Source organism: Mustela nigripes, chromosome 4 (assembly GCF_022355385.1).
Source record: "Mustela nigripes isolate SB6536 chromosome 4, MUSNIG.SB6536, whole genome shotgun sequence".
NCBI lineage: Eukaryota > Metazoa > Chordata > Mammalia > Carnivora > Mustelidae > Mustela > Mustela nigripes.
Window position 1 is genome coordinate 43882387 of NC_081560.1, and position 24624 is coordinate 43907010.

The following is a 24624-nucleotide window of genomic DNA, read 5'->3' on the forward strand; positions in this document are numbered from 1 at the left end:
AATACTGAGCGGAACTTCACATATATGCATTTACAAAATACAGCCTAGTTAAGCACTTTTAACAATTCGCAGCCTGGCTCCATGACTTATACTGCGACATCCTTAGGCATGTTATTTAACTCTCTCGGTCTCTTTATCTATAAAAGAAGGGTAATACATACGGGTAATAACTGCGCTTAGTAAGTTTTTAAAGATTAAATCAACTTTTCTTACTGGCTCAGCTCAGTGACGAGCACATAAAAAGCGCTCAGTGTCTACAGCCTTCCGCGCGGCACCCAAACCTTGTCAAGATAGACTGCAGGCTGGCTCTGTCTTAACCAAGCGCTGGAAAATCAGAGAATTACTCTGAGGTGTCTTACTTTCTTCAAAGCTGGGTGAATCCCAGCACCAAGTAGCACAGCCAGTATCTAGCCAGGGGGGCTGCAAAGCCACCGGGTTCGGGTCCCCGGGTCCTCCCAGGGGAGGGGCGCGCGCGAGGGGGCGGGGCTCCCCGGCCGTCCCGCAGGCCTCCACCGCCCAGCTCGCGGCCGCCGCCAGGGGGCGCGCTCCGACCCGGGTCGGCCTAGCGGCGGGGCCCGGGAGCTTCCAGCGCGGACTTGGGGCCGCTACACGGGAGGCGGCGGGGAGGCCTGACGGGAGGCGGGGACCACGAGGCTTCGGCGGGGACAGCGGGCCCTACGCGGGCGGCGGGAGGGGGCGCTGCGGGCCCGGCCGGCCGCGGCGTGAAGGAAGTGCCGTCTTCGCCGCCTCTGCCGCCTGAGGTGCGCCGCCGCGCCACCTCACCCGGCGGGCCGCGATGTCGTCCCGGCCGGGGCGCGACGATGCGGGGGCCGGGGGAGTGCGGCGGCCGCGGGAGCCGGCCGAGCAGGAGCTGCAGCGGCGCCGGGAGCAGAAGCGGCGGCGGCACGACGCGCAGCAGCTGCAGCAGCTCAAGCACCTGGAGTCCTTGTGAGTTCCCGCCGCCCCCGCTCCTCCGAGAGGCGCTGGGTCGCGGTGAGCCGGCGCCGCGGGGGCGCGGGAGGCTGGGTTCCCGGGGACCCGTGCGGCGCTGGCGCCCGGACTTGCAGTCGCGCCTCCGCGGGGAGGGAAGGGCCGTTCCCCCGGCGCGCCGAGCGGCCTGGCCCGGCAGGGGAGCTCGGGCTTTACTCCCCGCCCGAGGTCGTGCGGCCGCGGCTCTGCTTGGCGCTGAGGACCGTGCGGCACTCCGTGGTCGCTGGGTGGGGAATTGGGGACTGAACACGCGGCAGGTGCGGTGAGCGCTGCCGTCCTGCCCTTTCAGGGTGGTCGGTTCACGGGGCCCGCCGGGCACCGGATAACCCCCCATTCCCTTCATCTGCGGCTGAGAAGGGAAGAGAACACGCCGTCCTCTACCGTTAGTGCGGTGGGGAGGGCAGGGCTGGAGAATGGGGTGACGGACCTGTCCCTAAAGATCCCAAAGACGGAAGAGTGGAGACTTGTTCTCTTTAGTCCTGAGGGCTTTTACCAGCAAGACGGGTGGGGGCTACAAAGAGGCCAATTCCAGCTCAGCCAAAAGAATTAGGACCAGAGTCTCCTGGGGTTGCTGGTCAGCAACCGAAAGGGGCGCGGTGCGCCCCCAGCTCCAGCGGGATCAGGGAGAGAGTCTGGAAGCCGCGGGAGGAGGGCGGATTGGAAAGGAGACTGAAACCTCAGGTAGGAGGTGGAGTCCTGACCTTCCAGTTCTTTTCTGTGATTCTGTCTTTCTGTAGTTAGCTGGCCGACTTGTAAGATTGGTGCTCACGGAGTTCTTCCATACATTCTTCGATTCTATTTAGGTAACGCTCGCATTACCTAAGCTAAGATGATGATGATGTAAGGAATAGTCCGCAAAGGACTCAGATTCTTTATAATTAACCTGGGAGCTTTGACACAAAATGCATTGCATTGTTGGAGGCTGGCCTGCTCTTTTCAGTGTGACCCTTGAGCCATCAACTACCTTCCTTTATATTTATGAGAACAGTTGTAAATGGGATTTTTTAGGGAATGTGATTGCTAAAGATTTCACAATGTGTAGTTCCATCACACTCCTTTTCATCTTGGCAATAACAATTACATATTTTTCAGGAATTTGGATTTCTGTTTAATTGGCCATATGTTGTTTTTGTACAACTCCTGTGGCTCATAGGATGTATTACTGGATTATTGGATTCATAGACTACTACCAAACTCCCTTTGGTCTTTGTGCAAAAGCCATGGCATCAGTATTTTAAATGAATGGCTGCAGATGAACTATATCATTTCTCCAATTTGTGCAGTTTCCATTGTTCTCCACAACATTGTCACCATGTTGTGTTGGAAAATATTTTAAGCATTTGCTTTGGAAAATCACTGTACCACACCTTAGAAGCTAAATCTATTCATGCCTAGTTGTTTACTATGTAGTCTTCATGGGGCAGATCCTCCTCTGCTCAGAAAAACTCCAGATTAGAGACTCATGGCATTTGTTATTTACTCCCTGCCAAGCTGTTTTCTTCCACCTCTGTTGCCCCAGATCTTGGCCTCTGTGATGCTAGTGCTCCAGTCCGGAGGTGCCTCATAAGGTTCTTGAGAGCATGGACTTGTCTTCAGCAAAGGACTGAAGCCAGCATTGTGAAGTGTGTGGGATAAGTCAGTTGCCCAAAGTATACAGTGAGAATGAATCGTAATTCAAACTAAAGGTTTTTACCTCCAAAGCCCATGAGGTTTCTACCCTGCCTCACTTTCCTTCTGCAGGATTCACATTAACACTGATTTAAAACTGAAAAATTCTCTTGCTAGAATTCTACCTACTCCAAGAAGTTAGATTATTTCCTTGTATCAGGACAATTATAAAGATGTATTGTCATTTCTGAGTGCAGTTTTCTTTATTTTATTTTATTTGTCAGAGAGAGCGTGTGTGTGTACATGCACAAGCGGGGGTGGGGGGCCAGCAGGCAGAAAAAGAAGCAGGGCCCCCGCTGAGCAAGGACCCTGGGATCATGATCTGAGTCGAAGGCAGATGCCTAACCAACTGAGCCACCCATGTATCCTGAGAGCAGTTTTCATTTTATATGTTTTTTGGATTTAACTAGTTATATCCTTATGCCCATAGTTCTCCCTTCTAGTACCTAACAACATGCCTAGCACAATATTTGATTACTTCTACAAGGAGTAAGCTTTTATATGGAATCTTTAATACTACCTGAATATCAAATTTAGTTTTGCCTATTGTACCCACTCTTTTTTTCTAGTAGGAAAATATCAAGTTAGGGCTAGAATGGAGGTTATATTCCTCAAACTATTACAGAAATAGCATTATTAAAATAGAAATCTAGCAAATATAACTCTATAGCAGATATGAACTCTTAATAGCATATTTTTGGCTCCATTTTTCTTTCTTAGTCCTAAGTTACCTTGGTTTTTCTTTCAAAAATATATTAACCTGTGTTTATACCGACAGAGCTGTAATGTAGTTACCACTGATTTCATTTTCTTTTGCAATTAAAAAGCATTTTGCAAGTTAATGCATGTAGATTTGAATAGAATGAAAAACAAAGATTTCTTCCATTTATTATCCTTAGTTCCTTTCCCTAGGGGCAAGCATGTAATTAGTTTCTTTGCTATCCTTTAGAGGTACCTAAAAGGTATGTATCTGTGTGGCCATATATAGTCTCTTTCTTCCCATGCACACAAATAGAAGCTCACCAAATTGTTTTGTTTCATATCTCCTCCCCCCACTTTTTTTTTTTTTTTTAATTTAAACTGTTATGGAGCTTGCCCCATGTCAATATATAATTCACTTTTTAAAGATTTATTGATGTGTATCTGTTCATAAATGTAAATCTGTTCATTATAGAACACCTAATTACTCACCCTTGCTTCACCATCTGGGTGCAGCAATGTTGAATCTCTCACATTTCCAAGTTTCTAGAATCTTTTCACAATTTTAAGCCAGCTGCTATGCCCAGATGTCCTCAGTAAAATGTTCTTTGTGGGGGTGCTAAATGGACCCAGGATGTTTGGTTATCACATTTCTTTTTTTCATTCTTATTTTCCTTCATGGTCCCATAGGCATTCACAGTTAAAAGCCAAATAAACACCCACGTGGTGTATGTTCTAGCTAGAAGTGGGTCAGCACTGAAAAGTGAACATGAGCATTTGGTACTAATTATCCAGATTTGGAGTCCAGAAGCCTTTTGGGGCAATTCCGGCAGAGTAATGGGAAGTGAAAATGAATTGGTTGCATAGGCATGTTGTATATGTTCCCTTGGCGGGGGTGGTCTGAGAGCTCAAAGGAAAAGTCCATTCCCTGCTTACTCTAGCAGCATTCTTGCTGAATGCTGCCTGTCATCAGGCACCGGGCAAGGGTGCTGGACCCTGGGTCCAGTGAGGCTGTCAGAGAGCTGAGGAGCAGATGGCTCACTCTGCAGGCAGGGTGGTGGGCAGGATTTGAACCAGGATCTGCAGGGAAATGAGAGAGGAAGCCTCTAGGACAGATCAACTCCATTTCCTTCCCTTCCAACAGTCCCTCCTGCCTCCCCCACTCATGCTGCCCCCAACCAAGTTAGAAAAGACTTCTTAACCTCCTCCCCCATGCACCTCTTCAGTGTTGAGTAAGTGGATGTTTTGCTAGGTAAATAACCTGACAGCTGTGACAGTTTGGAACCATGATTAGCTCACAGGTCTTCTTGGACATTTCCCCTGCAATCTCTTGCTTTCTCTTCTTCAACAATAAAGTCACTGTGCTCCGACACCTAGTTATTACCTCAGTGAATTTCAGCTCTGGATCTCTGCAGGATGTGGTATAGCATCAGTTTATTTATATGGGATCTCTGACTGCTGGGCATATTTTATTAACTGCTTTCGATTTAATGTACTTTTAAGGTTTTACTAAAAATATCCTTTTTATTTTGGCCTACAGTTGCTTTTTGCTCACTAAAATGTGTTACATTCCTGTTAACATGATTGATGATGTTTTTTTCTTTTCATTTCTAGTTATGAAAAACCTCCTCCTGGGCTTATCAAGGTCAGTGTGAAGTTTGTGCGTTTGGTCATCCTCTTAGACATATTTGACTCAGTGCTCAGGCTCAGTACCTTGTTATGAAAACTTGTTGCATGTGATTTTGAACGTCCTTTTATGGAACCCTGCTTCTTCCTGCAGATGCCAGTCGGTTCATACACTTTGGGCTTTCTGTGTGCAGCCTGTGCCTTTGTAGAAAGGTAACCAGCCGTGTGTCTGTTCCCTAAGAAACAGTGGCAGGCCCGCATGTTCCTCGGCGCTCAGTCCCCTTCTCCCTCCCTCTCTCTCGCTGTGGCTGCATCTTCTCACAGCTATGCTCCTTCTCTGACTTGCTGCTGGTTTCCTGAGTATCATTAGCTCAGAGAACAGTAGTCTCTGGGGAAACTGGAAGGTCTCCTGGTCCAGCCTCTGGTGCAGGACACCCCCCTGTCCACCGCCACCCCTGGCAGCACCTGGCCCCAGAGTTCAGTCTCTCTGCAGAAGGAAGACCTAGAGGGCTCGGTGGAGGCCAGAACAGCTTTCTTCTTGCTCACATTCAATGAAAAGAAAAGATTGTTACAAAACCTTCTTCCATTATAAATTTAATATTCATGGGAACTGAAAACAATCAGATGGTTAAAAAAAAAAGCACCTTAATTGTGTAACGAAGTTATTTGGTGGTAAAACACACTTCATAAATACAGCAGATATGAGATTATAAAATGTAACAGTGGTTTCCAAGGGATAATTGTTTTTAGTTTAACATGTTATTTTTATTATTTTAAAAAATCTTGTTTAACTCTGTACTTTGCTTTATTCCACAAGGCCTTTAAGGTAGCAGAAAAGTTTGTGATCTGAATCTAATTTTTGTAATCTAGAATCAGGATTTGGAGCTCACAAATCATTCTTGAGTGAACGATACTAGTAATATCATTTTAAATCATTTTCATGACATAATTCTTCTGGTACATTTATTTCTGGTTTTTTCTGTCAGGTATAATTTGTCTTTCTTTCTAGTACTTGAGAGGGTCACTTAGGATGACATGGGCATGTCCAGCCCATGAGAAAGCCAGGCAGTGCTGTGTTCTGAAGCAGGTAGGAGAGAATTCCTGGGCTTTTTTGCCATGTCGTGTACACGCTGTTCCGTTTTTTAGGAAGCTGAGACTAAGCCAGAAGACTGTATACCAGATGTACCAGGCAATGAAAATGCCAGGGAATTTCTGGCTCACGCACCAACAAAAGGACTTTGGATGCCACTGGAGAAAGAAGTCAAAGTTATGCAGCGTGAGTACAGGAGAGTTGCAAGTAACACTCTTCTGTACACGCAAGTTATACACCACGATTTACAAAGCGTGTTTACTTTTTTTGTTGTTTAATTTGTTGTCACCGCAGCCCTGTTAAGTCAAGGCATAATCTCTGTTTTATAGTTAAGGAAGCAGATCTGCATATGTGTTAGTAGTTTGAGGTAAGAGGTAGAGGAGAGCTTTAACTCCAGAGCTTCTGACTCCAAGGGCAGTCAGTGGTCGCCCACAGGACCATAGCTGCCTTTGGAGTTCACTCTTCGGCAATACTCCAGTAAGAAAAAGGATATTCCGTAGTAGAAATGCCAGGAAGGACAAGGGATGTATTGGAAGGCAGGTCCCTTTGGGTCTTGCATCATCATTCACCACCACACCCCCGTATCAGTGGTGTTAAGGTTTCAACCATGTAACCTGGAAAGAGCTGTGAACCCAGAGGGTGGGTCCACAATGGTGTGTTGTTCTTGCATGCTCCCACCCCACCAGGGCCGCAACACTTTTCACCTAGCATAAGATGGTATTTGAAGAAAGGGTACTGCTACCTTTTAAAGACATTTGTTTGTCCAAAGATTCTTCATACACGTAATTAAAATAGTTTCCAGTCTCTTTTTCTCCATTTCCATTTATAGATTTTTTTTTACTTTATTTTGATATTTATCTCATATGTCTAAGATCACATATTTATTGATTTTTCAGGTTTAGGTGTTATTTGTTGACATTGTACAATGGAAGATGAGAATTTAGCTCTCTCCTGGTCTTACCACACACATCTACCCTTATTATATCCCATCTTCCCCAAAATGGTTTTTTCATAATTTTGGTTAGATAAGTCTTTGATGTTTATTTCATTATGATAATATCCAGAGCTGAATCATATAGTAAACTGATTACTTTTCATTTCATGCATCCTGAAGACTTCCCTCCTTTCCCCTGGATTAATGGTTGTCTTGTTTTTTGGTATTTGTGTGTGCATGTGTGCATTTTGTTTTACTCTGTTATTGTTTTTGGCTTCCATGTACTGATTTTTACTCCAATTGTTCTAAAGGTTCAGTCTTAAGACCTTCACATGCTTAAGGCATTCTGTTAATTTCATCCTTTGACAATGGTTGCTCCCATGCTTGTCATCCAGAGATCTCCCTTCACTTTGGGTTTTGAATTGAATGTTTGCGTCCCTGTAAAAATTCATATGTTGAAGCCCTAATCTCCAGTGGGATGGTATTTGGAGATGGGGTCTTTGGGTAGTGATTAGGATTAGATGAATGATGAGGATGGCTCTGATGATGTGTTAGTCCCTCTTTTTTTTTTTTTTTTTAAGATTTTTTATTTTATTTATTTGACAGAGAGACATCACAAGCAGGCAGAGAGGCAGGCAGAGAGAGAGAGAGGGAAGCAGGCCCCCTGCCAAGCAGAGAGCCCTATGCGGGACTCGATCCCAGGACCCTGAGATCATGACCCCAGCCGAAGGTAGCGGCTTAACCCACTGAGCCACCCAGGTGCCCAATGTGTTAGTCCCTCTTAAGAAGAGACCAGAGAGCTTGCTGTCTCCAGTGTGAAGACACGCTATGAGAGGACATAGCTGTCTACAAGTCAGTAGAGTAATCATCAGAAAACAACCTTGTTGGCATCCAAATTGGAGATTTCCAGTGTCCAGCACTGTGAGAAAATAAATTCCTATTTTGTGTTAGGGGAGCCCTGAATTAAGACACCATCTTAGTGTCTTAGTGTCAAGCTAAGTTTCCCTTAGCTTCTTTCCTCTGTTGAATCTTCTGTTTCCTGTATGTTGAGTCATCTTTTTTGTTATGATCTCTTGTTATGTTGGAGCCAAGACCATTAAATGGGGAAAGGACAGTCTTTCTTAAAAAAAAAAAAAAAAAAAGAATAGTTATTCCCATGCAAAAGAATGAGTTGCACCCTTATCTAATACCATATACAAAATTTAACCTTAAGTGGATCAAAGACAAGTGTAAGACCTAAAACTATAAAGTCTCTTAGAAAACATAGGGCAAAGCTGTACAAAATTGGATTTGGCAGTGATTTCTTGGATCAAACACCAAAGGTACAAGCAACAACCAAAAAAAGGGACAAATTTGACTTCAAAATTTTGTGAATAAAAACATTATCAATAGAGTAAAAAGGCAGCTTTCAGAATGGGAGAAAATATTTGCAAATCATATCTCATAAAGGATTATATCTATAATATATAAAGAACTCCTAAAAATAATGAAGAGACAATCTGATTAAAATTTGGTAAAGGACTTGAATAGACATTTCTCTAAAGAAGGCATATAGATATCCAGTAAGCTCATGAAACGATTCTCAGTATCAGTAATCATTAAGGAAATACAAATCAAATCTACAGCAAAATATCACCTCATACCCATTAGGATGAGTATTAATCAAAAAAACAGAATGTAACAGATGTTGGCACATGGACACAGCCTTCTAGCTTCCCAGGATTGTGTCAGAATTTTTGAAAGCCCTCTATGGACATCCCACTCCCCAGATCTTTTACATTTTTAGCTGGGTTCCTGTTTATCAAATGATATCACAGCCATTGGCAACTATGATGTTAAACAATTCCAGGTGGTTGTTTTCAACAAATATCCTGAGGGATTGGGCTTTAGGAAGAGCTGTATGACTGGTTACATAGCAACAACATGCTGTCAGTGTGGCTCTATGCTCTGGGATTAGGGTTTTTTAGGGGGCTCGTAACCTGGTCTTACCCCCTTGAGGGTTGAGGACTCTTGCTTTTCATAGCTGTCATGGTTGCAAGGCTGTTGGTTTTTAAGATTATTATGGAGATCAGGAGAGAGGGCTGGGAGTAGGTCTGGTTAAAATGCCAGAAATCCTGCTGTTCTTACCAAACTTCACTAGCTTTTCTTGAATGAATGCTCCTCAGATTGTGGCAAACCTTTGGTTAATTTCTAGAGTTTCAAATAAGTTGATTTGGGCAAGTTTACAACTATTTCCAGTGCTTTTATAGAGCACTGGGCATTCTTGAAGTGCTTCCTGGCTTGTTCCTTTTGAAAAGAATCTTATTCATTGTCATTTTTATGGGATGTCAGGAAGAGAATTAAAGCAAGTAAAAATGTGTTTAGTTTGTCATCTTTACTTGGAAATCTACAGGTTTGTGGTTTTTTTGTTTTTTTGTTTTTTTTTAAGTTTGAAAACCACTGCTCTGTCTTATGAGGTGGTTACTCACATTATTTATTTTAGAGAATGGGAATGAGCATGGTTAAGTGGGGGAAGAGGAGCAGAAAGATAAACTCTTGAAGCAGACTACCTGCTCGCCCAGAGCCCTACCCAGGGCTTGATTTTACAACACATGAGCTCATGACCTGAGCCAAAACCAAGAGTCAGATGCTTAACAAACTGTACCACTTACGTGCCTCCATTTCAATTACCATTTTATTGTTATTTGCATTGACTTGGAAAATAAGTCTGGATTGGGACCATAGCCAGTTTTACTCACTTCTAATTTTCAGGGGCCTGCAGGGGACATAATGATGTGTTGATATGGTCATATAATTTTGTGAAATTTGCCAAAGCAAGATATTTTTTTTTCCCTAAAGAACCCCCACCATAATTTAAACTCAGGCCCCACAAAATTTTGACTCATCCCAAATGGGGTAAAAGACACATGTACATGTACATCCTTTCATTGATTTTACTGATTGTGGTGTTATCTAGAACAGTGGTTCTCAAACTTTAATATGTCTATGAATCACCAACTAATCTTAAAATTCTTGTGTGTTTCCGCATTTCTGGGATGGGTCTAACACTATGCATTTCTAACAGTCTCCCGTGTGTTGCTGATTTTGCTTGCCCATGACTGCATTTTGAATAACAAGAATCACCTTTCCTTTAACAGTAACAGAATTCTGAACACCAAGAACTTTGGTTTGAAGGAGTATAATCCTTCTTTCCTGAACTTTAAATGTCTGGGGAGTTAAAGACTGGGACAGCTCAGAGGCAATCAACAAAGAATCTCCAGATTTCATTCTTTTTTAATGGTTTCCTGTATCCAACCCTCAGAATTAAAAGGGAACATCCCTTCTCTTTCACTTCATACTTTGAGTACCTGTCAACACAGAGCAAACCTGGCTGATCTTACTCCTGTTTCTTGCTTCCTGACTTCCTTGGTTGGAGTTCCTTAATGTCCAAAAACAGAGGGTCTCACTTAGCTCACCACTCATATGACTTCCTGATTGCCTCAAATCCAGATGGTTTTGAGAGGATGAAAACAGGTGAGGGAAGTAACAAGGATCTCACCCATTCCTGCTTTTTTCACCACTTCATTTTTCCCACATCAATGCCTGATGCCAAGTCTGTAGTCCCTGAAATTCCATGAAGGTGTGTGTTTCCCTCTTTTGCCCAGGAATGTGTGTGTGCATTTTCTTATTATGCCTCCTCCCAGTTCCTCATCAGGGCCGGCTTCTTCTAATAATAAACCTTTTTACAAAGGACAGGTTCACCTATTCAGCAGGTGAGGCTATATTAGAGTGCTAATGGAATTAACATTGTAAGATAATTTCTGATTTGTTTTAATTAAAGGTGAGGGATTTTTTTGTAGTTATTTACTCAATCAGAGAAAGAAGTTATTTGCTCTAGTGTCTAAAATTGTAAATGAGAATCAAGAGTCTCTTGATGAATAGAAGAGACCTCCCCTTTGAAAAATACTATAAGCTACAGCCTAAAAACAATTTCACTCTATAGTACTTTTACATTGGATTACTTAATACCTATCTGGTGAGGTGATATTTATTCCTAAAGCTACATGAATAAATATTATTTGGGGAAGCAATTAGTTCCCCTTTATTTCCTAGGATCTTACATGGTTTATCCACTCATTGCATTTGCTTTTAGAATTGGAGTTTAGTGAAGAAAAACTTTAAAATGATCTACTGATACTTCATCTTCATTAAATGAAATTGTTATCTTACAGACATATTTCCCTTTTTCCTTTGTTTTTAGGTTGGCGGTGTAAACAGTAGGGTCACCGAACAGGCGACAAAGAATGCCCTTTTTTTATCAAAGGCAACCAGAAGTTAGAACAGTTCAGAGTAGGAAGTAGAACCCCACCTTGTCAATTTACATTTCTCAGAAATAGTAGATATTAATGAAACAGGCAGTAATCAGTGAACTGGAAGTTCACGTAAAATACATTCGCAGAAGCTTTTTCGCCAGAGTATCTGGTGTTGACTACATCTCTTATTAAATTACATTTGTGTGACAGTTAACAAAAAACTAACTTTTTATTAAAGTGTTATTTGTTTATACTTTGGGAATGATTCTTTTTCTAAAGCAGACTTTGTGAATTATTCAATCACTTGTTTTAACTTATATAAAAACTCATGTTTCATGAGTTTTCATGAGGGTTTTCGTTTCCCAGTCTTTAAAGACTAGATGTCTTTAAGTTATAAGCTAGAAGGGCACCTGGGTGGCTCAGTGGGTTGAGCCTCTGCCTTCAGCTCTGGTCATGATCTCAGGGTCCTGGGATCAAGCCCTGCATCGGGCTCTCTGCTCGACAGGGAGCCTGCTTCCCTCTCTCTCTCTCTGCCTGCTTGTGATCTCTGTCAAATAAATAAATTAAATTAAATTTAAATAAATAAAGAAATTATAAGCTATAAGTGTTATATAAATTGTATATGCTCTTTAGTTGACAGTAAAATAGTATATCATTCCCTTACTTTATTTTAATAATGTCTAAGTATACTGAGATTATCAGCATATATCAAACTGGGGCCAACATTCACTAAAGTTTTTAAGACATTTAAAACATTGTGGGGCAGGGGTGCTTGGGTGACTCAGTAGTTTAAAGCCTCTGCCTTCAGCTTGGGTCATGGTCCTGGGGTTCTGGGATCGAGCCCCGCATCGCGCTCTCTGCTCGGTGTCCTCCCCCTCTCTGCCTCCTTATGATCTCTGTCTGTCAAATACATAAATAAAATCTTTAAAAAAAAATATTGTGGGGCAACTGGGTGGCTCAGTTTGTTAAGCATCTGCCTTCAGCTCAGATCGTGATCCCAGGGTCCTGGAATTGAGCCTCACATCAGTCTCCCTGCTCAGTGGAGAGTCTGTTTCTCCCTTTCCTTCTGCCCCTCCCCCGGCTCATGCTCTCTCTCTCTTTCTCAAATAAATAAACTCTTTTTAAAAAAAGACATTTAAAACATTATGGCTTTAATTATCTGGAATTATTTAATATTAATTATTTAATAATTATTTAATAATCCGAAATTATTTAATAACCTAGGTGGAATGTCAGTTTTTATAGATACTATGTAAAATACAGTTTGGTGGTAAATCTCAAAAACTTTGAAGATAATTGTATTTTTTTGGCTCAAAATTCCCATTTAAGAAATTTAAGGATATAAGAGAAAAATCAATATGTACATAACTGTTTATGAATAAGGATATATATATAAGGATAATTCTTATAATTTATGATTAAAACAATGGAAACAAAAGAAAAATGGTAAACTTAATAGTCCAACATATCAACATAAATTTCTGTAAATGCAGATTACTTAGTCATTAGAAATTATTATTTACATATTTTGAGATTTTATTTTTAAGTAATCTCTACACCCAGCCAGGGGCTGGAACTCACAACCCTGAAATCAAGAGTTGCATACTTTATTGACTGAGCCAGCCAGGTGCCCCAGGAATTATGTTTTAGAGGACATAATGTCAGGCACCTGGGTGGCTCAGTTGGTTAAGCATCTGCCTTCAGCTCAGGTATGATCCCAGGGTCCTGAAATCTAGCCCCACATATAGCTGCCTGCTCACTAGGGAGTCTGCTTCTTCCTACACCCTGCTTGTGCTCTTTCTTTCGCTCTCAAATAAATAAATGAAATCTTAAAAAAAAAAAAAAAAACGTAATGTTATGGGAAAATACAAAGACAATGAAAAACAATAGAGTTGTGTATATAAGAGGATTATAGTTTTTCATAAATTACTAATAATGATTGAAAGAAAGAGATCAAATGTTAATAGTACCTCCCCAGGAAAGGAGGTAATAGGGTCTTTTTAAAAGATTATTTACTTTGAGAGAGAGAAAGAGAGTGTGTGTACATGTGCACACAAGTTGGGGGAGGGACAGAGGGGAGAATTTTCACGCATACTCCCTACTGAGTGCGGAACCCAATGTGGGGTTCAATCTCATAACCCATGAGTTCATGACCTGAGCAGAAACCAACTGACTGAGCCACCCAAATGCCCCAGTAGGTTTTAGTTTGTCTTGCAGGGCTTGAACTCACAACCTCGAGATCAATACCTAAGCTGAGATTTTTTTTTCTTTTTTTTTTTTTAGATTTAGAGTTGGACATTTAACCAACTGAGCCACCCAGGTGCCCCACTTGTTTGTTTGTTTTTTTAAAAGATTTCATTTATTTATTTGACAGAGAGACAGCAAGAGAGAGAATACAAGCAGGGGGAGTGGGAGAAGTATGTTCTTATGTTCTTATAAAGGATATTTCAATTATAATCTATATTTTTCTAATTAGAAAGTCCTTTGTCACAGCCCTCAGCAGGTTTGCAGTGATAATAACCCTTAGGAAGGATTAGAACATGTTAAATATAAAATTATACCAAATAGGAAAAAAAAACTGGTTTCAGTCAAATATGGATTTAATTTTTATTTAACTAGTAATGCATGGAACCTAACGCAACCTTAACCTTTTCTCATCCTCAAGGCACAGGAAGATCCCATGTATGACATCATATGAGAGAATAAAAGACATGAAAAGGATGTAAAGTGAGATGGCCCTGGTGCTAACAATACCCCCTTAAAGTCTGAAATTATATATATAAAGTTGGAAACAACCGTTCTAGTATTAGATGAGTGGTTTGGTGACTATGGTACTTCAACTGTGAACTATTTGGAAGGCAGGAGTCATCACAGGAAAGGCCAGTGGGTAGGGAACCTGTAGGCCAGCTTCATTTCACTTGGGTTAGCTTAAAGCAGTGGGCTTGGTCCTGCCTGCTCACACCTGATAGTTGATGTTGACAGTTGTAACTTAGTTTATCTTCTCCAGTGTCTTTACAGAGCTGAGCTATTTTTTTTTCCCCTAAATATTTTATTTATTTATTTGAGAGAGAGACAGTGAGAGAGAGCATGAGCAAGGAGAAGGTCAGAGGGAGAAGCAGACTCCCCGTGGAGCTGGGAGCCTGATGCGGGACTTGATCCCAGAACTCCGGAATCATGAACTGAGCCGAAGGCAGTCGTCCAACCGAGCCACCCAGGCGTCCCAAGCTGAGCTCTTCTTAAAAATTATCCTTAGAGGGGCACCTGGGTGGCTAAGTGGGTTAAAGACTCTGCCTTCGGCTCAGGTCATGATCCCAGGGTCCTGGAATCGAGCCCCGCATCAGGCTCTCTGCTCAGCAGGGAGCCTGCTTCCTCCCCTCTCTCTCTGCTTGCCTGCCTCTCTGCCTACTTGTGATCTCTGTCTAATAAATAAATAAATCTTAAAAAAAAAATTATCCTTAGACCTGAATAGGATGAAGAAAGTGGAGGGTTTGATTTTCCCCAACTAGTTAAATGGAGTTCTGATTGTTAAAGAGATAGATTATCTAGACTATCAAGTGGCCAACTTGAGTGGTTGGAAGTGGTTGGGGGGCGCTAATGAAGGAAGGGAAGCATCTGTTTGTTTGTTTGTTTTAATATTTCTTTTTTTAAAAGATTCTATTTATTTATTTCACACACAGAGATCACAAGTAGGCAGAGAGGCAGGCAGAGAGAGAGGAGGAAGCAGGCTCCCTGCCGAGCAGAGAGCCCGATGCAAGGCTTGATCCCAGGACCCCGAGATCATGACCTGAGCCAAAGGCAGAGGCTTTAAACCACTGAGCCACCCAGGCGCCTCGGGAAGCATCTGTTAAAAGTTATGTAGCAAGGACTGGAAAAACAGACAGAAATATTTAGGACAGTGAAAAAAATACAGAATGTCTTATACACTGAGTACAGTCCTGTCAAAGAGGCACCAGTGTGGACAAGAATGGGGAAAACATGAATGTCTTCAGTAAGGTGGTTATTCATGATGTCTTTTACCCTCACTGCTGCCCTTATATAATTTTTATCTACCTTTTTTTTTTTTGAGTTAAATATGTTCTTTGGTTAATCTTCTATGTGTAGGATACAGCAGTTGAAACAGTTACTAGAGGATTCTACCTCCGATGAGGATGGGAGCAGCTCCAGTTCCTCAGCAAGTAAAGAGAAACACAAGAAAAAGAAGAAGAAAGAAAAGCATAAGAAAAGGAAGAAGGAAAAGAAGAAGAAGAAAAAACGAAGGCATAAGTCTTCCAAGTCAAATGAGAGTTCAGACTCGGACTGAACAACTTGACTTTTTCAACATTCTCTTCTCCCACATCAGACACTGCGGCCAAAGACCAGAGACGTACAATCCGGGAGGACTAGGATAGAGCAGGGTATTTGGTGTCCCGCATGTGAATTCTCACCTGCCTTCCAGCAGAGATGTGACCCCAGGAGGGTGAGTTGTACTTTTCTGGGCGCTTGCTCTGGACAGTGGCTGATGTCAGGCAGGAGAGCTTTGTCAGTGTGGTCCTCCCGCTGATCCCTGCAGTTTGTGATTCCTTCAAGCTGTCTCTGCCAGGGAGGTGGGACCAAGGGAATGAGTCTCTGAGGACGCTCCAGGTGCTGCTGCAGCCTTCCCTACCCAGGGCGCTACTTAGTTCCCAGAGACTTCAGGTTTGATTTTTCTCTGTATGTGAGGATAATAAAAGCTCATTATTTTATTTATTTAGAAAATATTCATTACTTTTGAATCATAATATACTTACACAGTCCAAATTTAAAAGGTTCATAAGGTTTGTTTAATGAGGAAAAATCCTCTTCTCTCTCCCAGCCACTCAGTTCCCTTCCTCCATGGCTAATGTTACCAATTTCTTGTGAAGTCATCCAGAAATATTTTTATATCATGGAAAAAATGTTTTCTCTCTTTTTAACATACTATAAACATTTGTCTGCACCATTTCTTTTTCATTTTTTAACTGAACAATATAAAGCATATTGGGCCTTCCTGCACTCAAAAGAACCCTGTTCATAAACCCCTGGCATGATTGCTTATTTTTTAATAGTGAGATACACTGTAATAACATTGAAAAATCATGTATTTAACTTGCTTACATCTTATTGCTATTTTCCCATGACTATTATTATTTCCATAATAATAGATTCAGAAAAATTATAATGGTATGGAGATGATAATACTGGGTCAGCTACACACATCCCCATATACATCTTCATTCCGTTGGCTAAGCACAGCCCACCTGGGAACTTGTCCCTTTGACTGCGCTGCAGCTGAGACAGCTCAGTAGGTTGGGTAGGCCTGCAGCCCGGGGAGGGTGTCTGTTCTTTGCCAAGCCAAAGCAGAGCCAGATCTTGCTCCTGAGCAACTGTCCTTCCCTCACCATTGTCTGTTGCTGCTTTCATCATTCTTGGTCCCAGGAACACCTTATTCCTACTTTATGCCACTTTCCCTGGGGATTCCCCCTCTTTTTTTAATTTTAATTTTTTAAATTTTTTAAAGATTTTATTTATTCGATAGTGGGCGTGTGTGCACATGAGTGGGGGAGGGGCAGAGGGCAAGGAAGAGCAGGCTAAGTAGGGAGCCCCACGTTGGGGCCCATCTTAGGACCCTGGGATCATGACAGGCTGACGCTTAATGGACTGAGCCACCTAGGCGTCCCACCCCTCTCTTTAAAGTATACATAATGCAGGCCAGGTTGACTCTTTCTCCAGCTTTCTTCAGTTAGTGCTTCTAGTCTTGGCCTTAGAAAATTTATCTCAGTAACACAATTGGCCCAGATTGGAATGGCCAGGATCTGTCAATACTGAAAATTATAAGGCTAGTAAATTCAGCCATGTCTTACACCTACCCTTGGCATCCTAGTTCAACATGCAGCAGGAAATTCTCCTTGCAGGAATTTTCTTCCTCCTGCAGAAAACCCATTCATCATAAACATACTCAATGGCAATACGGGAGAATAATATAGCTGATTCTCAAACTTATGGTGTAGCAAAATCACCAGGGGGTTGTTAAAACAGATTCCTGTGTCTTAACTCCTAGAATTTTAGAATTTCTGATTACTAGGTCTGGAGTGGACTGGACAATTTGCAGTTGTGACAAATGCCCAAATGATGCTGACACTGTTGGTCTGGGGGCCAGACTTAGAGAACCACTGCTCTAAATGTTAAATCTCTTCCTGGTTTGTTGTTGTTATTGTTATTGTTTTCATTGTTTTTAATTTAATTTTTTTCAGTGTAAACTTCTTCCTGAAGCCTTCCTCCACTTCCTGCTTTAATTGAAATCTTGTGGCGCCCCTGGGTGGCTCAGTCCATTAAGTGTCTGCCTCCGGCTCAGGTCATGATCTCAGGGTCCTGCGATTGATTCCCTTATTAGTCCCCTGCTTAGCAGGCAGCCTGCTTCTCCCTCTCCACTCATGCTTTCTTTCACTGTCTCAAATAAATAAATAAAATCCTTGAAAGAAAGAGAGAAAGAGAAAGAAAGAAGGAAAGATATCTTGCCATCTAGTGCAACCCTTGCAAGTTAATTCCTGTCTCTTCTCTCTCACTCCAGGTTTCTCTGTCTACTGTTTCTGGCCTAGGTTCCATGGTCCTTTACTTCAGTCTGTCATATCCCTCGACCTGTAGTCTTTTTGCCCAGTTTACCCAGAAGAACCTCAACCTAATCTCTTTTTCCTCTGCTCCAACTCCCAGACTGCTGAGCCTATCAAGCTGATCAAAGTTCTTCATCCTAAAATCCTCTCCTTTCAGACTCAGTACTCTCCAGTCCTATTTAGGAAAGAAAGAGAAGTCACCAGACCTCCTTCTACCAAGGTATCTATCAACCTGTCATTGCGGTTGTGGTAGGCAGAATTATAAAATAGCCTCCAAAATTTTTTGCCCAAATCTGTAGAAATGTTACTATAATGGAGTTTACCCCCATGATTAGATTATAATACACAGTTGACCTTTTCAAAGGGTGCAGGGCTGTATGGTGTGGCCTCTTACCCCAGTTGAGACAACCCTGCAGGATCATTGCAGCTCAGGAGCTCCCAGTGGAACTTTGGCTAAAGACTGTTGTTACTGCATCACATCCATATTTCTTCCCTATGTTTAATCAGGCTTTCTTTGCCCCTTCAGAGATTTTATTCCCCATAACACTCCCCACTAAATTTTCTGCACACAAATCTTCAGGTGAGAGTCTGACCCCAAGGAATTCATTGTGCCAGGAGGTACAGTAACTGCTTGGGAAAATGAAAGGGAAGGTGTTGTCAGGATGTACCCTTCGTTTGGACTTATGCTTCCCTTCTCTTTTAGCCTCTAGAATAAAGGGAAGACTTTGGGAAGGATTATAAAGCAGGCACAGTGTTCATTGGACCCGTCCTCTTTTTGTGCTTGCTCTTCCATATACCAGCATTACCATCTTCCCAGTAGCCAGAGAGTCCCAGTTATGGTCCGTTTAAGTGCCTTCAGTTAGTTCACCCAAAGCACTTGTAACTCATTTTGCAGATGTCAAAAAAGCAATCAGGTTCAACTCGTATTAACACGTTAATGAAAACCACACTCTTTAATCTTCTTATGAGCATTTATAAGCAAATTAATTAGATTGTTGGAATTTGAATGAATCAGGATTGTTGGTGGGGAGTTAATGGATGCCTTCCTGGTTCCCAGATAAGCAAGAAAGTTGGATTATATGGACTCAAGTCTTCCTTATTGTTCAGTTACTCCAGCTAATGCATTCCTAACTCAGCTTTCCCATTTTGATTGTTCTGGGCTTGGAATGATGGAACAGTGACAAGGCCAAAACTGTTCATCCAAATGGACACTAAGCCATTCATTCACAAATATTTGAGTGCATATGATGTGCTAAGCTCTATACAAACTATTCCATGGAGCTACCAGCCCTAAAGAATACATGGTCTCAAGGGTGAAAATGTTGTAACTCTCCTGTCATGTCATATCATGGGCTATGAAAGTGAAAATGCAGGTGTTACTAAAACACACACAGGAGAGTCCCATACTCCAGCCATGGGTGGGGATAGGCATCACAGATATTTTCCTAGAATATCTCCCCAATCTTTTAGGTAGGGGTTAGGAGGGAGATAAGTCACAAAAGCTTATCATAAGACCAGCTTTAGAAACCATACTATATTTTGCTTGCCTTTTTGCATCTCAGTGAAAACATGCAATGCTATCACTTTGTACCATCTACTTAATGCATCTTGAGAGTTAACTTTGTTACCACAGGTAGTTAAAATGCAGTTAAAAATATAAAAATAGAGTAAACAAATATAGTTAACTCATCACTGGGCAACTCAGAGGCAACACTGAGTGAACTCATCCATAGGTATCAAAATATTATTCCTACCATCACCCAGAAAGCCCTTCCAGGAAGCAACTCTAGCCTTTCTACATGTGCCCTGTTCTTACAAATACCCTTAAGGACAGTATTCATCCACATATAAACATTTTGGCACTTAGTCACAGCCTTAACCTGTACCATTTATTGGGAAAAGCCTGGTTCCACAAATTGACCAAATAGGTTGTAGTTTCTGAGTGTAAGGAGCTCTCTTGTTTGCCTTGTTTCTGTGAGTGTACACTGGGAGTAAGTAACATATACTACAACTCACCAACGGACATACTGATCAGTGGCACTACTATAAGCCTGGTTTCCATTTGTAAAAAATAAATAAGCTGCTGTCTCTATCATCAGGATAGTTCCTGTTTTGGGGCATCCTTCATCTCTTTATTCTGCCCTCAACTCACCATCCTCTTCCCCATTTTAAAGGTCCCTGGAGGTAACAAGACAGTAATAGACCTGGCAGAAGTATTCATGAATAACCCAACTCTACCGGTGGTGTTACCAATGATGTGGCCATTTGGAGAGGGGAAGAAAATGCTTGAGAATCAAACACACATGCAATTCAATTTATTTGTTGTTTTAGTTCTTTTAATTCCAAAGGCTTTACAATGTCACATTTTCTTTATGTTGGTATAATTGCTTTCTTAGTTCAAATCAAGGGATAATCCTGTGTTCTAGGCCATCATGATGATGTACTATTTAGCTCTTCTATGTAGCTGGAACACAGCAATTTGTTTCCTATGAAATAACAGAATAAAAGATTTCTTTAAATTAGCTGTATAACAAACTCGAGATATACAGAGAGTCATTACTAATATCTTTAGTGTTCATCTTTACGATAAGGTTAAAGGTGTTAACATTTTGCCTGAGCATGAGTATTAGTCTTTTCTTATGACCCCTGTAGCGTAGGAATGGCCTTGAAAGGGCCAGTAACCATGTGCTCCCTGACACCTAGGCCTAGGGGTTGAAAGTGTGGCAGGGATATCAAGACTCAGTGTGAAGAGAAGCCGGTCTTGCCAGTAACCCCTTAAGAGAGACCCTGAACTTCAAGTACCCAGCTCTCCAAGCTCTAAACTGGGACACTTTGATAAACCACTGGGATAACTTACAAAATCCCATATAACCCACAATAGACTACCATTAACACCCCTGGGAATTAAACGTGGAAAATCAGCATAACAATGACATTCCATGGAACTGAAAGGTTTTGACTCCAATCTACTTATAAGGAAGGATCTATATATAGGTCTACAGGTCTGTTACCCAGTCAGAATGCTGCCATTTTTCACTGCCCACCAGCAGTGTTAGTTTTGCAGGGCAGAACACGCACTGAGTAGGAAACCCCAAACAAAGCCCTAAAAGCCAATCATGAGACACCCAAATTAGGTACAGAACAGATACCAACTGTCTATTTCCTGTCTGTACCTGCTGTTTCCTAAACGTTACAGCATCTGTCTCAAATCTGTTTGAAACTTTGTAAGGTACCTCGGTTTTCCATCTCTCACAGTTACCTGAAGTAAGAAATGATTCATACATTAAATAATCTAAGTTACTTAAAAAACCAAAGCCGGGGGGGAACCACACCCTTCTTGAAAAAAATCTTTTGTTCAAGATACTATTCTGTATCATTCTGTAGTCCTTGACAGAAAAAAAAAAAAAAAAAATCAAAATAATGGACACAATCTAGACAACTCGGCCTGAAAATTACCATCTTAACTGTATAACCAAGAGTAAATTAAAGTTATCTTCTTCACAGGGCTGTGATAAGATGGAAAAAACGGATTCCTACACACTGATGGGAAATGAAAGCAGAGGCAAACGAGACTTTGAGAAGACTAAAGGTAAGATGGACAGTGTTTTGGTTTAGAAATTAAGACTGGAACTTAATTAAATTTCCCCGGGGGCTCTTATGCATCCCATTTGTCACTTACCTGCCTCATTTCATTTTTCCTCCCCAGGTATAATCATCCCCCAGACTCTACTTTGGGCCCTTCCCACTGCTTGGAGCCCTCTCCCTAAACATAGGGTGATCCAAACTCAAGCTTCAACCAGGTATGTATGATCTGCTAGTCCAGTCCTCCCACTGACAGCCTCACAGTAAAGCAAGACAACTTCCTTTTCCAAGCTTCCTTGTCTATGGATGTTATCATTTTTTTCTAGATACAAGTTCAAACCCCAGCCTTTTTTTTTTTTTTTTCCCCTATTGACAAGAGATAGAGAGAGAACACAAGCAGGCAGTGCAACAGGCAGAAGGAGAGGGAGAAGCAGGCTTCCTGCTGAGGGGCTTGATCCCAGGACCCTGAGATCATGTCCTGAACCAAAGGCAGAGGCTTAACTGACTGAGCCACCCAGGTACCCTTCCAGCCTTTTTATTTTTTTCTTAAAGAATCAGTTTTGTTAATGGATTCTCTGAAATGTTATCTTTTACTCCCATGTGAGTTAGGACCCTTTATATCCAATGTTCAGTTAAGTGTTGGTGGTAGAGTGGTAAGCACAGCTGCCTTCCAATATTCAGTTAAACTGACTTTATAAAGGGGTTTCAGCCAAATGGACATGCTTCAAATTCCTCTTCCACTATTACTGCCAGCTGAAGAGGCCTAGAGCACATTTCTTCCTGTCCCTTCTCTATTCAATTTGCTTTGGGCACCTTCTTACTGCCTACAGGACAAAAATCTCAAAAGGAAAATTTCTACTATTTAGCCCAGTCTGTTTAGACCCACTTGCCCAACTCATCACAGGCCTCCCTTCTGGCTGGCTCTTCTCAGGCTCAATCCCTGGAACACACTTGACCTCTCCTGGCTGCCCAATCAAGCTCATGCTACTGTCTCCATTCTTACTCCAAACCACAGCCCCCAAATTTGTATCAAAATTCACTGCCTTCACATGAAATGCCCTTTCTCAGCAACTCCACCTAGCTCTATGTCCCTGACTTTTCTCTTTCAACCCTCCTGTCCTTTACCACCACCCAGCTTTCCATAAACTCCTACAGTTCTTTGTTCAAATTACATTAGTTTCCTAGAATGCAAGACCTCAAACCTGGAATTTCTCCCAATCCTATAAACATGGGCACCTATAGCTGTTTAAGAACATACTTCCAAAATTAAGAAATACTGTTGATCTATGGCTGCCTTTGCATCCAGGACCCAGTGGGGAACCACCACAGACAACCATGGAATGAGTCCATTAGTCACTTACATTCCCAGGGCTTGGGAGAGACTCTCTTGGACTGTAATCCCTCCTGTACAGCCATGGTACGTTCTCCTTGGAACCTGCCATCCTGTCCTGTTACTTTGCACACCACAGGGATGCTCTCGTATTCCCCAAGCTTTAACATGTACTTTTTTCTGGTGCACCACACAATAAGCTGGGGAGGGAGAGAGCACTCAGCTGGCATCCTGATGATCCTGCCAACCTCACCATAAATCTTCCCTTTGGAAGACATCACACAGCCCAGTGGACTAACTTCTTCCAAGAGGCATTCTATCTCATACATTTCATCTTCAGCTTCCTCTTCCAAATCACAGTCTTCTGAATCATTGGGAAGTACAGTGTTCAAGGCACCATTTTTCTTCAATAAATAGACTGTGTTCCCACTTGAGAAGTTTCTCAGGGACTTCTGCTTCCTGCCTTTCACAGTTTTTTTAATCTTTGTACACTTCTTGAAGTTCTCATGATCCTCCTCCTCAATCTCATCATTCATGGTCATTTCTTCTTCATCTGTGTTCAGTCTCCCATTCCTGATGGTCCTTCTCCGTGATCCCTTAGTCTTGCAATCTGGAAATGACTCTTCATCGTTGGAAGGCATTTGCTCAAGGGATATCTCCAGATGTGCATCCTGCCACCAGCTCCTATCACACTGAATCCCTTCATCTACCCACCTGCTATTCATCTGGGCCAAACAGGCAGAGCTAGACACATGCTTTGAGCAGCTGTTCCACTCTACCACCTCTTCCAGTTCTCCACATCTGAATTCTTCTGTTGCCTTTCTGCTCTCTGATGAGGGCTCAGGAGATTTCTCATGCTCTGCATCCTGCCACTGGCTCACATCACACTGAATGCCTTCATCGACATGGCTGAACTGGGCGAGGGAGGTAGGGGGGAGGACATAATTCTCAGGGTAGCTGTTGCTCTCTACAACTTCACCTTTGCCCACTTTCACAGGGAAGCCACGGCCCCCACTACTGTTGTCTAGCATGCTTTCCCCAAAGTGAATGGGACTCCAGATTTTGGACTCTAGGCTCAGGTCCTCAATGGCTTTATTGCTGGAGCAGACTGGCCTTTCCTGCTGGAGCTTATCGCCATCTCCAGAAGACTGGCACAGATTGGAATTCAGAGTATCCTGGATTTCACCTCTGTCTTTTGCTTCATCTAGAGAGGACAGGAATTGGAGAACAGCTGCATAGCCTTTTTCTTTACCCAAGTTCATGTCCACAATGGAGCCTGACTTCACCACCTCATCATGTCTTACACAATGACACTGTTCCGACCACAGAGTGCTTTCTTTGTCTTTACACATAATGCCATCTGCACCCTCATGATGGTTATGAAGCACACTTCTATTCTCCCAAGAACTCTGTGAAATCCCACCATGCTGCACCATGATGTCTGGCATGGCTTTACCATAAGCCAGGTCATACAAATGGATAGTTTCCTTCAAAGTCTTCCAGAACTGTGTTACAGGGGATCCTTTGCGTTGTTCTAGCCCCATTTTCCCTTTCTCAGACGCATAGTTTACTTGAGGTGATGCTCTATATACAGTGTTAGGAGAAGGGCTCTCACCAGGTAGCTGCTGCTTCTGGGCAACAGATGACAAAACCCCATCTGTTGCTTGAGGAATGTTTTCAGTTTCTGTGTCACTATTAGAAGTTGGGATACTGGTCACCATATCACCTTCTGAGTGGGTGTCTTGTTTCTGAGTCTTGTTTTCAGCCTGATGAGGTTCAGTCTGAGTCTCTTTCGTCTTCGTTTTCTT

The 24624-nt window shown here is 42.3% G+C and overlaps 2 protein-coding genes and 1 pseudogene across 6 annotated transcripts in view; 2 read left to right on the forward strand and 1 right to left on the reverse strand.

Moving 5' to 3' along the window:
* The window catches only part of KBTBD2 (kelch repeat and BTB domain containing 2), a 194110-nt gene that overhangs the window by 120616 nt on the left and 48870 nt on the right, over positions 1-24624 (forward strand). For 2 of the 5 annotated variants that reach the window (XM_059396594.1, XM_059396599.1), the window contains exons 1-6: positions 890-948; positions 4972-5002; positions 15401-15755; positions 18005-18124; positions 21409-21493; positions 21611-21704. The gene's annotated coding sequence lies outside the window, so the exon portion shown is untranslated. Of the gene's footprint in view, positions 1-889; positions 949-4971; positions 5003-15400; positions 15756-18004; positions 18125-21408; positions 21494-21610; positions 21705-24624 lie in introns of those variants that run through there. The other 3 variants (XM_059396598.1, XM_059396596.1, XM_059396597.1) reach the window with 3 other exon arrangements.
* LOC132016285 (retinitis pigmentosa 9 protein-like) lies at positions 671-18157 on the forward strand (annotated as a pseudogene).
* On the reverse strand, positions 20215-24622 carry LOC132015808 (uncharacterized). Its single transcript, XM_059396604.1, has 2 exons — positions 22848-24622; positions 20215-20390 (listed from the first exon to the last, which is right to left on the reverse strand). Coding segments are annotated over exons 1-2 (1692 nt in total). The 5' UTR covers positions 24538-24622; the 3' UTR covers positions 20215-20388.